This window comes from Xiphias gladius, chromosome 17 (assembly GCF_016859285.1).
Source record: "Xiphias gladius isolate SHS-SW01 ecotype Sanya breed wild chromosome 17, ASM1685928v1, whole genome shotgun sequence".
Taxonomy (NCBI): Eukaryota; Metazoa; Chordata; class Actinopteri; order Istiophoriformes; family Xiphiidae; genus Xiphias; species Xiphias gladius.
In genome coordinates, this window is record NC_053416.1 from 26,917,190 (window position 1) to 26,931,569 (window position 14,380).

General features: G+C 38.1%; 1 protein-coding gene across 1 annotated transcript in view; it reads right to left on the minus strand.

Annotated features, from left to right (window-relative positions):
- Positions 1-12,768, minus strand: part of dlg2 (discs, large homolog 2 (Drosophila)) — a 207,689-nt gene extending 194,921 nt beyond the window's left edge. The window contains exons 1-3 of the mRNA XM_040150506.1: positions 12,347-12,768; positions 11,362-12,095; positions 10,358-10,489 (exon numbers count right to left, since the gene is read on the minus strand). Of these exons, the coding sequence (XP_040006440.1) occupies positions 10,358-10,489; positions 11,362-11,380 (151 nt within the window). The 5' untranslated portion in view covers positions 11,381-12,095; positions 12,347-12,768. The remainder of the gene's footprint in view (positions 1-10,357; positions 10,490-11,361; positions 12,096-12,346) is intronic.
- Positions 12,769-14,380: the final 1,612 nt, after the last annotated feature.

The following is a 14,380-nucleotide window of genomic DNA, read 5'->3' on the forward strand; positions in this document are numbered from 1 at the left end:
GACTGAGGAGTGGTGGGGATGATGAATGGGTTAATCCACACACAGATCCACTCTGCAGTGATGGGGTTTAGCTGGGGCACCCACGCCACTGGCCAGATTAGACAGCACCTAATGCTTTGTAAGATGATTACATCTATTTCAGGAGGCATTTATTTAATCACAGAGTTGTAACTGTGTATGAATGCATTCCATAGACCTATTGTCTCTCATCACTGCCAAAGGAAATAGCCACACACTTATGGTGCATCTTTGTTGAATGGGTAGTAACGAGTGTGAATAACAACTCTGCACCCACACTAATAAAGCCTTGATTACATGATTGATAAAGATCAGACAAGAAGCAAACATGTCACTACTTTCTATCACCACATCTTAATACATCCCAATGAGAACTAATGCTCTCTTACAAATGTATGACATTACAACTAATTGGCTCACTCTATATTGGTCACTGATGAACAATGATTAATATTACTTTGTAGTGGCAGCTTGTGGTCAATGGAAGTAAATTTTTTATGCACAGCATTTGAGTGCAAGATATAAGCGTGTTTCTGGAGAACATCTGTTGCAGGATATTATGTAAGCATTCAAACGTGGTTAAAGACTGGACATTACAATGTAATCCACACATTAAATGAAAAACTAGTCCTAATGGAGTTTGTCCACACAGTTTTATCTAGAAAATATTTATTTTGGATTTTAACCCTGATTTGAAACAATGGAACATGAAAGGAAGGTAAAGATATGTGTGATGGAATAAAATTAAATTAACGAAAAAAGTAGAGTGGTAATATAATTTTGACCTGAATCTGTGTACGAATATCTTTCCTGGTAGAGATGCATATACAGTCCTGGTTAAAAATATTAGCACCCGTGAATTTTAAATAGAGAATTTAGAATATCTTCAGAAATAAATCCAAATTAACCAATTTTGTACTATCAGAATAATTAATAAAATGTCCAAAGTTACTGAACAACAACACAAAAAGCTTTCACATTTTGAAATGAAAAATTCAGACATAAAATGTAGGCTTGACACAATAATGGCACCCTTTTGATCAATTTAAATTAGTTCCTCAAACAAAATAAAAAACAAATAAGATTCACCTGTGCTTAATTTTCAGTGTTCACATGACCTGAATTAACCAATGAATGATAGTTTTACTGCATAAAAGAGGCTGATTTTTTTCCAGTTTCTTTTACACAATGGTGAAGACAGGCGAGCTGTCTGAGAGGATCAGAAATGCTATTATCAAAAAACATAACAATTCCAAAAGCTACAAGACTATCAATAAAGATCTTGAAATCCATGTTTCAACAGTTTATAAATGTTATCAAGAATTTTCACAGTCACAAAACCAGGATGTGGTGCTAAGAAGAAACTCAATGAGAGAACTCTGCGAAGGTTAATGCGGATGGTGGAAAAAACATCACGCAAGACAACTAAAGAGCTTCAGTCTGACCTGGAGCTATCTGGAGTGGTGGTTTCAGCCTGTAACATATGCCGCACAATAAGCCAAGTAGGGCTCCATGGACAAAGGCCAAGGAGGACACCACTGTTGAAAGAAAGCCCAAAAGGGCAAGACTAATGTTCGCAAAAGCCAAAGTAGGAATGCAGTGCTGAAGTTTGTTTTTATAGGCAACAAAATGAAGCCCAAAAGGAAAAGAACATGATCATGCTGTGGGGCTGCTTTGCTGCCTCTGGAACTGGAGGCATTGAATGTATCAAAGGAATGATGAAATCAGAAGATTACCAAGGAATTTTAGTGTAAAAAATGTTACCTAGTGTCAGAAATCTAGGTTTAGGGCAAAGGTCTTTCAGCAGGACAACAACCCAAAGCACACATCCTGCAGTACAAAAGAATGGTTGGAAAGATAAAGATGGACTGTTTTAAAAATGGCCAGCAATGAGTCCTGACCTATATCCCATTGAAAACTATTGGAGAGAGCTGAAATCTGCCTTTGCTGAAAGGACTCTTACAAACTTAAAAAGAGCTTGAATGCATAGCAGTGGAAGAGTGGTGGAAACTACCAGCAGACAGGTGTAAGAAGCTTCTAGATGGCTACAAGTAATGTTTAGAGGCTGTCATTGTTTCCAAAGGTTCTGCAACCAAATATTAGTGAAAGGATGCCAAACATTTTGTCTGGGGTACATTTTGTGTTTGGCCTATTTCACTATTTCAAGTTTTGTTTTGTTTTGTTTTGTTTTTATTTCTATAGGTCAGTTACCTTGGACATGTTATTAAAATATTTTGATTATATTATGTTACTTTTTTGTTATTTTTAATTTTTTTAATTTGCATTTATTTCTGAAGATATTCTAAATTCTGTACTTAAAATTCAAGGGTGCCAAGACTTTAAGTTTGGCATGTGCAGTGTGTACAGTTAGCCAGTTAGAGACAATAAATACTATTAAAAAACAATTCAAACAACATTACACAATGACGAACACAGGATACAAAAACGTAATTAATCAAACTAAACTAAAATAACCAAACAACTAACAAAATCAGAACAATTTAACATATTAACATATAAAACACATAAAATAAAGCATATAAAGCCAGGTGTTGCCCACCTTTTATAACTGGGGACAGTGTGTTCAAATTAATAGCATGCAAAGGCAAAAAAATATATATTGCCAACACCTTAAATCAGCCAAAGTGACAGCAGGCAGATACATGACAATTTTCTATATGATTCTCTCTCAAAAATACATACAATTTTTAAAAAAATTCTCAAGCATCAAAGAGGTAAGTATTAAGATTCTGTGGACTAGGACTAAAAAAAGGGTGTGTGCAAAAACTACAAGTAAAATGACCTTCCTATCAGGATTCTGACAACTCTAACATCAATTGCATCAATAGTACAGTTGTTTGGGCAGTACAGTTTTAGCATTTCCTCAGCTAGAATGATTTTTTTATTTGTACAACTTTATATTTTATATAGGCTCATTAAGTAGGCTGTGATAAAGAGTGATGTTGCCAGTCAGTTACTGGCAGTTGAGCTACTGTCAGAATTACTGAATTATCTTAAAATCTAGTTAGCACCTAGCTAGATTGCGAAACGTCTGTGGAAGTTTTGTACACTTGCGAAACTTCAGCAGAAATAGAGCCGGGGGAGCGTTTTTTCAAACAAGCGTCACTTCGCTTAGCCTGTCCGCTGATGCAAAGAGTCGGTTAGGACATTTTCATTGGGAAACACTGAAACAAACTGATGTTCGCTTGAAGGACTTCTGGGCCCCTGTGGACAAGATATGTGGTAAAACCTGATAGGTTCAGTCAACCAGGTAAGGTTTGTCCATACTGCAGTACGGATGTGGACACATACTGCTGGGGACATGCATGCTTCTAAAATCAGAGATCCTATTACACAGACAAGTTCCACATGTGCGCAGTAGCAAACAGCAAAGCAAAACGACCTCTTTTGTTTGTTGTTTTGGCTTAAAAGGAAAACTTCAAAAAAATTAAAATGCTGTACAAAACTTCTTAATGAGAGAAGGACAAAGTACAAGGAATACAGTACATACAGTATACACAAAACGAAAATGCAATCTGCTCTTCAGTGTATGATGCCTCACTGCATTTTATCTGTTGGGGAAAATGTTCATAATCGAACTGTAATGACCTGTTCAAATTCAAATTTACAATCTATAAGTGCAAAAGTCTGTTTGAAGTAGTTTGTCTTGCGATCCAGCAGAGGGTGCTCTAAAACTTCAATTATCAGCTTGACTTATGTCATGCCCTATTGACTGCAAACTAAACTAGTAATGTTATGTTGTTTGCTATGAAAATGAAGGAGCAAAGCAATTCTGAGTGGACAATCATGACATCAAAGCATCTGAGAAGCAGTGTGTAAGTATTTCAGGTTCCACACCGTAAAGGACAAAGTAACTAATAATAAGGTTGTTGGTGGACTTTGTACAAAGCAGCTGTCTTACACTACAATGACAACAAATCTGCAGAGTCACCTACTACCTTGCCATCCAGTGAGGTAGCAGAGGCACCACAGACAAGCAGAAAATGACTGAGCTTTTAGTTGGTTTTGGCATGCTTGGATTCTTATCCATCACACAGTCCCATCCAGGAGATGTCTGATCGGTCCCAAATTCATTCTGCAGCATAACAATGAACATAGAGCCAAACATTCAGCCAAAGGCATAAAGACTTATCGTCAGAGACAACAAGAACAAGGAGTCCTGCAACAGACAGTATGGTCCCTAAAAAGCCATGATCTCAACATCATGGAGTCAGTCTGGGATTACATTTAGAGACAGAAGACAATGAGAAAGCCTAAAGCCACAGAAGAACTGTGGCAAGTTCTCCAAGACACTTGAAACAACCTACCAGCCAAGTACCTTGAAAAACTGTGTGCAAGTTTATCAAGGAGAACTGGTGCTGTTTAAAGGCAAAGGTGTTAACACCAATATTGGTGATTTAGCTTTTTTTCTGTTTACTGCATTTTGTATGAGGTTAATTGATAAATAAAAACTATTCAAGGCATTATTTTTGAAAGCATCCCCACTTTACTTTTAGTGGTACTTTTGCACAGTATGGTACACTCACTGAGCACTTTATTGGGAACACCTGTACAACTGTTTATTCATGCATTTATCCGATCAGGAAATCATGTGGCAGCATTACAATGCAGATACAGGTCAGGAGCTTTAGTTAATGTTCACAATCAAACATCAGAATGGGGAAAAAATGTGATCAGTGACTTTGATCGTGGCATGATTGTTGTTGACAGATGGGCTGCTTTGAGTATTTCTGAAATTGCTGATCTCTTGGGATTTTCATACCCAACAGTCTCTAGAGTTTACTCCGAATGATACGAAAAACAAAAAACATCCATTGAGCAACAGTTCTGCGGCCGGAAATGCTTGTTGATGAGAGAGCTCAGAGGAAAATGGCCCAAATGGTTGGAGCTGAAAGTAAGGCTACGGTAAGTCAGATAACCAATAGTTACAACTGTGGTGAACAGAAAAGCATCTCAGAATGCACCACATGTCAAACCTTACAGTGGATAAAACAGCAGAAAACCACCTCAGGTTCCACTCTAGTCAGCCAAGAACAGAAATCTAATGCTGCAGGCTCACCAAAACTGGGGAGCTGAAAAGCTAGAAAAACATACCCTGGTCTGATGAATATGGATTTGTGTTGAGGCACGCAGATGGTAGGCTCGGAATTTGGCATCAACAGCATGAATCCATGGACTTAACCTGCCTTGTGTCAACAGTCCAGGCTAGTGGTGGTGGTGTAATGGTGTGGGGGATGTTTTCTTGGCACACTTTGGGCCCCTTAAAGGTGGAGTAAGCAAGACTGTTGATATTTGAACTCAACAGCAAAACAAATACACCCCTCCCTTCCGTGCTCCTTCAGAAGATCCATCCCCCAAATTCATGGACACACATTGCCAAGGCAACAACACAATGGCAGAGTTTTTTATACATCATGGAAGTGGATACTCTTTTGCACAAGTGAAGCAAAACAAGCCTTATAATATAAAACATCATCAAACAAACAACATGCACACAAGCATAGCATCCAAAACACAAAGGACTAAAAACTAGCAGGAGTTAGTTGTTTAGGTTGTTTTTATAAAACTACAGTCACGGAATAGAGCACCGAAGGTTTGCATTTGAAATTATGCATCAGTCTAAATAATCCCACTGTGCTAGCAAACTTGTGTTTTTAGGTCTCAGTGGCCATAAAACCCTTCACACGTTGTACGGACAAATACCATGATATAGAGCAAACAACGAGACAGCAAGTAATGTAACTAACCTTAGCTAGGATGTGGGTTAGCAAACTGTTGCTACAGTTGCTGCAACTAAAGCTAACCATCACACCAACAGCATATCTTGGTAAACTGGAAAGTAAGCTGAACGTCAGTGGGCATGTAATTTAATGTTACTGGATTCACAAATGTGACACACCTCCAGTAAAAACCAACAGGCTTGTGGCTGAGAGCCACAGACCAAGAAGGGAAGTTAGAAAGACTTGAGACAGGGTCTCACACATTGTTGGTTTTGGTCTTTTCATGGAAATTGTTAACAAAAACAAAACATAGGACATTGTCCATTTTATCCTTTAATAAGGCCAGTAGTAATACCATTGTCAAATCAAACTCAAGTCTACAAAATGTACAGGAATTTAAAAAAAAAAAAAATGTAGTGCATGCCCCTTCATCAGCTCCTATCATTTTCATCCTGCACAGACACTATGTAGCAGAGAAGAGAGAACAGACTTCCTCACTCCAATTGTGATACAATCTTCATCTTGGTTTACACAGGCAGACCACTGCTGGACTGTCCTACTGTATCTGTCTCACTCCTGCTAAGTATCTCAGCTGCAATACTTGCTGCAGTGTGTCAGCCTTCAAGTGGCCGAGGCTGAGTGGTCAGGCAGCCTCCAACTCACCACTAGTAAGGGACAGGAGACAACAAAGTATGCCTCAGTGACACAGATCTATACAACTGCTATTAGACTGACAGCAACAGGGAATCATCCAAAATTTCACTTGCTGCAGAGAAGTGCTTTCGTTTGACCTTTGACAGTAGTCTCATTTTGTCCTGCATGCTTAATATATTGTTGGAAAAAAAGATCAAATCCAGGTTTGCATGTGACATTATTTCTCATTTATGAAACAAACAAATAAATGATAATTTTCTATGACTGAATAAATAGTGATGTATATTTAAACAGGTGTAGAGATAGAACCCAGAGGAAAAAACACAATTTGGTCAATTATTACAGTTTTAGTAGCCTTAATACAAAAGGAGCACAAACATTTTTAAATAATTTTGATTTTTAGCCATTTTAACACATGAATGTATTTGATCAAATTGTGCTGTGCTGTGGCAAATCAATATAATGTATTTTGAAATGTTTCTTTGGCACACAAACAAGGCATAAGGGAAAATAATCTAAGCTTCACTGTATATTAGAAATATTTCAACTTGAAGCAGCTTGACTCTGTGCCAAACTCCAACTCTAATGTGGCCCTGTGATTGGTTTAGGTTTTGTAAATGACAATTCTAAACCCTCACAGAGGCGGGTGGTCAGAGCCTTTAAGTGGTGTGGAGATCATGAGGTCAACTGAGAGCGCCTGAGCTTGACAGAGCTTGTGTCTGCCGTTGCACTCTGAAATCAGGCCTGTAATACTGCACATTATGAAATGGGTGAAACATATTAGGGCCTCGGAGGGGTGTAGGATTGGCGGTGAGCGGTCCAACATCCAGGATGCTTTTGTGATAAAGCAATGACTGCATTAACAGGATTGCGTCTACGTAATCTACCAAATGTAGAAGGTATGGGACACTTTTTCAAAGAATTCCTAGTTTCTGACTTGGCACTGCACTTCTTTGTTCTTAAACTACAATCAATTTTCAAGAGGTGGCACTATTATTTCCAAGACATGGCAGCCTCTTTCATTCACTGTACAGTTTGTGTAATCACAAATGGCAAATATCTTTATACTGTATCAAGTGTTTCCCATGGGGTTGATATGCTACATATAGCACCGAACATTGAATTCTGGTGGTAAAACAACAATGAATTTACAGTTTAGGCTATCTTCTTTTTTCAAGACCTTCAAGTGAATGGGAGAAGTGGTCTCAGACTTTTTGACTTCACTTTATAGTTTAAATATGGACAGACACACAGAAAATTCACATACACAAGTTAAATTAGTTTCACATTAATAAAAACAATTACAAGTGGAACTGCAAATACTTGAGTATCGTCTTTTAATTCATCAAATGAAATTAGTTTTTTGAATCTCATTCTATACCTAAAACCAATTCCTCCAAGATCAGTAAAATATCCTGATGGCTGATATTGTAAGTACTGTATTTATATGAGATTAGCTGGGGGAATTAAGCAGTTTTTGCAGTACAGCCTTATAGACAAATAACATACAATAAAATTCCCTTCTGTTTGTTGTCTGGACGACCACCCTACCTTTTCATACAAGATGCAATGGTGGGCGAGGAATTTATCACCTGTGTTAAAGTGAGTGCACTGTGATACACAGAGTCAAAGGGGTTTAAGGTGGAGGGGGAAACATGCATACACACAATATCACCATAATCAAGAGCAGACAAAACTGTAGACTGCGCAATGGTCTTCCTAATCACAAAAGAGAAGCATCATTTGTTTCTATACAAAAAGCCACTTTGACCTTCAGCTGCTTGTCAGATGTTCCACATTGGTCTTGAAAGAGAGTGTGGACATTAGACTCACTTTCAAGACCCTGGAGAATACGGATAGGGACAGTGGGCTGGACACCTTCAAGTGACCTTGAGAAAAGCATACATTTTATTTTGTCAGAAGTCAAAGTAAGCTTATGTTTAATAAGACAGATCTGAAATATCAGATCAAGAATGGAACATAGATTTGTAATGGCCAGATGGAGATAAGAGCCTGTGGCATATAAAACTGTATCATCAGCATAAAAATGTACATTACAATTGGAGTGGCAGAGATAATATTGTTTATTTATAGACAGAGCTATTAACATTATCATTTAGTCCACGTTATGCAGCTGTTGTGTTGTGGCATAATCTAAATCCTGACTGCTGAGGCTCTAATATAGTTTTTTTTTCTAGAAACAATTGCAGTTAAGAGTTTGCTGGGGTCTTCGGGTTTTTTTTTACGCGGACAATTTTGAAATCAGACAGTAGCTAATCAAGTCACTGGGATCACCTCCTTTATGTAACAGAATAACCTGTGTAGCTTTCCAGATTTCACGAATTTTACCAGACATAAGTAACAGATTAAAAATATGAGTTAGAGGTGCAGGAAGAAATTAAGCACTGAGGCACTAAAGGGAAGGATCTACATTATCTTCACCCTTGGGTTTCTTTGGGTTTAAACTGAGTAGTTAATAGTTGTAAATACTGTAAACCTCACTTCTTCTTACCAGTCTCAGACAAAATGCATTGTCAGAAGGTTGGATATTTGATGAAAAACCTACAGCTGGAGAGTGAGCATTTAAGGCAGTGGTAGCCAACTGTATGCCAAACATATAGCCAGATGAAATAGAATGATTCAAAGCCATATTTGATTTATTAATTATTATTTCATTATCAAAACAGATTCTAGAAGGAAGAGAGGCAGGTAAATTATTTTTCATTATTTCATTATTTTTCTTAACTCTCCAAAACTCTGATGTACTGTATGTATGCATTAATTATTAAATGTATAGTACTATATTTTTTCTTCTGCAAAGTTGCAGATGTTGAAGTGTACTAAAAGCTGTAGTATTTCTATCAAAGGCAAACACACAGAGGTGTTTTTAGGACTTTTTTAGGTGTCAGTGAATCAAAATAACCAAAGAGGAATCACTGATCATCCTGTCAGTCAGACTGATGAGAGAGGTCCAGTTCCGTCTAGCAGTTATTTATTAGAGTAGCAGTTTACCTTTGGAGAGATACTGTGAGTGTAAAGCAGCATTAGTGTCTTTATAGTTTAGTATTTCATTACGACTGCTGTGCAATGATCACTTACAGGCTATTTGTGCAAAAGATCATAAGATATCATTGAGATGTAGTGATTTGGTTATAGCTTTTATTTATTTTATTTTATTAAGCAAATACAGTATAGGTTGATCTGAAGTTTGGAGGTTTGGCACATTATTAATTATATGATATTTCTGACAGTTAACTGACCCATTAAAAAGAGAGAGCTAGAGAGAGTACAGCTAGGGGTGAGGGGGGGGCCATGCATACAGTACGTGAACAGAAAAACAGATGTACTTAACCTTATTTGGAAATTTTCTAATGTAATCTAGTGTAATTATGTTTTACCAGTGAAGTGTATGAACTACACTGCAGACTTAGACTCTGCTAACAGTGACAACTACAGTTTAACCTGAGACAGGTGACTCATTAACAGTTCCAACATCGGTTGAACGCATGTTCAGCAGACCCATTATTTTACTGCTCTATTTAGTATGTGGTCATTATATATAGTAATTATTAAATACAGTGACTTTCTCTCATCACCTCTTTGGTGTCAAGATTGGACTGATCAAACTGTCGATACATTAGGAAGACTGCAGTTTTGGTGTGATCCTCTGCATCAGCCATGAAAGTTTGCACTTTGTAGTCACTGTGATTTTAAACTGCTATCTGCCTATTGTTTATCATGGGTTATTATTTAAAGTAAACTAATCATCAAAGACACACACCACCCCATTACTCTGTAATGCTTGTTGAACTAGAAGAGAACCAGTCAGTCATAAATACCATAAACTTCAAAAATTTAATGCTGTTTTTCTGAAAACCACAATAATATGAATTTGACAGAAAACACCAGTTGCTTGATGAATTGGTTGTGCTCCACTGACTTACCAAGAAGAGCTTCAAACAGGTTGCTTTTGAAAATCCCCATTACTCTCTGAATGGCAGTTTTGAGCTGCTGCTCCTCCGGCTTCCTCAGTTTAGTGCAGTACTCCTCCAAAAGCCCCAAGGCTCGAGCTGTGTCTGCAGAGGAAGGGGCAGATAAGACAGGCGTTGGTGTTTCCTTGATTTGTTTTCTTCATATAATAAAATATGCATTCTTCATATATCAATCTGACAATATTAAGTATGATGTGACAATATTGTGTATGATGATCCATTTAGGCCACAAAAGTACATCAGCCTTAAAACTATAGATACCAGTCTATAACTATAGAGATGAGTAAACTGGGTTTAGGTGGGTTTGCCCTCCTCTACAGCTCACTGTACTCACACAATACTGCAAAGACAACAGAACCTGCTCACAGTTTATCAGAAAGGGACAGAGGATGATACATAATATTTGGCCAAACATATGTGGGCAGCCCAGCATTCCAGCCATATATAACAGCTGAAAAGGTTTCCTACAGATTTTGGACACTGGCTGTAGGGATTTGATCCCATCCAGAAACAAGAACATAAGTAAGGTTCAATAATGATGTTGGGGGGTAAGGCCTGGCTTGCAATCAGTGTACAAGTTCATCCCAAAGGAGTTGGATGGGTTGAGGTCAGGGCTCTGTGCATGCCAGTCACGTTCTTCCACACAAAATTGGACTGGCTTTGTGCAAAGGGCACTGTCAGGTTGACACAGGAAAGGTCCAAACACAAACTGTTGCCACAAAGTTGAAAGAACCCTGTTGTTTGTTGGGAGTTATGTCCTTATACTTTTCGAGGTATAGTCTCAGGGCACTGGAAACCAAAAGGTTGGACAACCAAGCCTGAGTTTAGACTGTTACTCTAAACTGGGAACAAATGCAATATGGTGATGTGACAGCACCCAGATCTTTCAAGTTTAGTATTTACAGGGTCTGAATAAAGCAAAACTCTTATTACCTGTAGGACATACAGTAACTCACCTTTTTTTCTGATAGGCATGGCTGACACAGTGTAAATTTGACTCTCAGTAAGGTTTCAAGTTGAGTCTTCAGTGCATGGTCAAAGAGTTCTTTCTTAGTGGGGTGACATAAAGTGGAGGGAACTTTAATGAGACAACCTTAACCAGCAGCTCTCAAAGTGGAGTCCAGGGACCATCAGGGGGCCCCTGAGGGGGTATCCAGAGGGTCTGTGCCCAGCAAAGTGAGGGGGGAAAAAAAAGAAATAATTTGATCCCAGGTGTCTCTGTCCCAGATGACAGTACCAGCAGTAATCCACAAGAGGAGATGAAGTCTCCTGTAGTAATGTCTGTATGTGTAGTAATTTAAAGGTCCTTGATCTGAGAACGTTCTGGAGCCCCGGGTTTTAACACATTCTGCACGAGAGGTTGTGCATTGCTTCAGCCTGGTTCCACCTCAAAAAAACATCCAGTGGCTGGAGAGATGGCAGACCACAGAAGTGCCTTGTCATGACTGATTCAATGCTGGTCCAAATAGTTTCTTACAAACAGACAGCTCACAATGCACAGTTGGAGTCAGGCTAGTGGACACCAAGCCTTGAAGTCCTCACAGTCGGATGAAGAGTGTGTAGAAAAGCTGGTTTAGTGTCCCCTGGTGAGGAGGAGCTGTCGGGTCTGGGGGTTTGCGTGGGTTAATACTCTCTGCTCGGTCCACAGTGACACACAGCCGGTGTGGTGTGGCAGTCTTGGGTCGGTCCACTGTCAAAAGAGCTGGTCAACATAATTTATTTTGCCTGACAGTCTATACGTAAAGTTTCTTTTAATTGCCTACAAACCAAAACGCAGGATGAAGGCTGTACGATAACAGTACTGCAGACGCCGAAAGAATGATTGTGAAATTTAAAAACAAATGTCACTTGTCTCCGCGTTTTCTTTTTACAACTATTAAGAAAATGTCAGCTAACACGTAACAGTCATTTCAGAGTTTATGTCTGGAAGTTCTGACTTACGGAGGGACGTGTGTGTACCCCCTATGAGGCTGGTAATGAGAATTCATGAAATTAAAACAAAGGCCTTTAACGCTGCCCGTTAATGTTGCTTCTACGCATAAATATAAACATGCGTGTTGTCCACTAGTTAGCTAGCATGCATGCTAAATCACCAGCCAGCGGTGGTTCCAAGTGAAATGATGATTTCCCAGTGAGACGTCTGGCTGTAGGAAAATACCTGCCTGCCAACGGTGGGGGGAAACGCATGGCTCTCAAATGACTCCATGTATTTTCGTATTCCGTAAAATGATTACTGTGCATTCGAAGGAAATTCCTCTTTATAAAAAAACAGCTCTGTCCTTGAGCTGCCACATCTCTTTATTGTTTAACCAGGTGTACCGTAGCGTTAGCCATATGAACTGACAGCATCAAACAGTTTTAAGCATTAGGAATAAGGTAGCCACAATGAGCAATCGGACTTCCGTTTATACCTTTCAAGATAATGCATATGTAATACTTTTATTATAGCTTTCAAACAGAACTGCAGCTCTAGCGAAATGGCTGTTTATAATTTTATATTTATATGGTTGGTAATATGTAGTTAATAGACAAAGTGTGGGTTAAGTTGTGGTTTGAAAGTAGTTGAATTGGCAGTCAATGCAATAAGATTTTTAAACAACATGAAAAAGATCCTACCCACAGGTCATCGTGGTTATTGTACGCTTTTGAAATATAAGTGTAGATATATTGTTCAAAAAATATTTTTATTTGCAAGATGTAAAACTTAAAGCAAGAGCCATTCATCCTTAACACCATATAATATTAAATATAAGTCAGTCTAAACAAATAAGAAAAAAGTCATACTGTGGTTCATGTGCAATGCAATTTGATAGATGTGCAGTGTTCCAGGATGCTTACTTCCACTTCTCTATTTGTGGGGGGGGGTATCACTGCCGCAATTTAACTCAATCGCAAACATATTTAGACAAGCTTTTTTACGCACGGTTTACTAGCGCCAAAGAAACCCAGATTTGCTTTACCGCCACCTTTCTTTCAAGCTTCATACTTTTATTTTGAAGGCACATTCGCCTATCTTCAGAGCCGAATGCGGTGAACTTGATGCAGATGCTTAACTTATCTTAGCAACGCAGAGGCTGGATGCTGGTTAGCTGGTTCCCGTCTCGATCGACAGGATGCGAAAACCAATGCTACAGCGAGACTTCTTGTCGCATCAAGGCGGATCTACCAATGAGAAAGCTTTAGACCTGTGCGAAAGTGAGAGGTGAAATGTGGATGCATTGAATGTACTGTAGGAAATATGAAACTTCTAGTTATTCTGACATTCATAATTGGGGATTGTATAGGATTATTATTATTATTATTATTATTATTATTATTATTATTATTATTATTATTATTATTATTATTATTATTATTATTATTATTGTTTTATTATTATTATTATTATTATTATTACTATTATTATATTAATTTTGTTGTTAAATAAGGGTTAAAAATCTCAAATATACATACCGTACTTAAAATGTATATAAATGTTGCCTGTAAATATAATCTATTGTTTTATTTAAGTACAATTTTCATACTTTACTGAGACCTCTCTGACGCATAAAATAAAGTGATACCAAATGTTTTCTTTCAGAATAGGACAAGATAGTGTTAAGTGTAAACCCTATGTGGTTGAAAGTGGTTGTAGAGGTAGGATTTAGGAATATACCCTATATTTGTGGCTCAACAGCCAACTGGTAAGAAAGATGGTATATCTAATATTAGTGCAGCTGCTGCTGGAGAGGACTGTAACTTGAAGAGAGTGAATATAACAGCACATAGATACAGTTCAGAAAGTATAATCACATAATAACATTCTGAGCTACCCTTGGATTTTGCATTAATTGTGCATCTTGGCCCATTGCAGCATTTCTTTCTGTCTTTGAACACTTAAAAAGACTTTTCCATTAGCCATGGATTGTTGTTTTTCCTGAAGCCTCAAAGTCTATACTAAGAACCTACAGTATCTGCCACTATTGCTTCTTGATG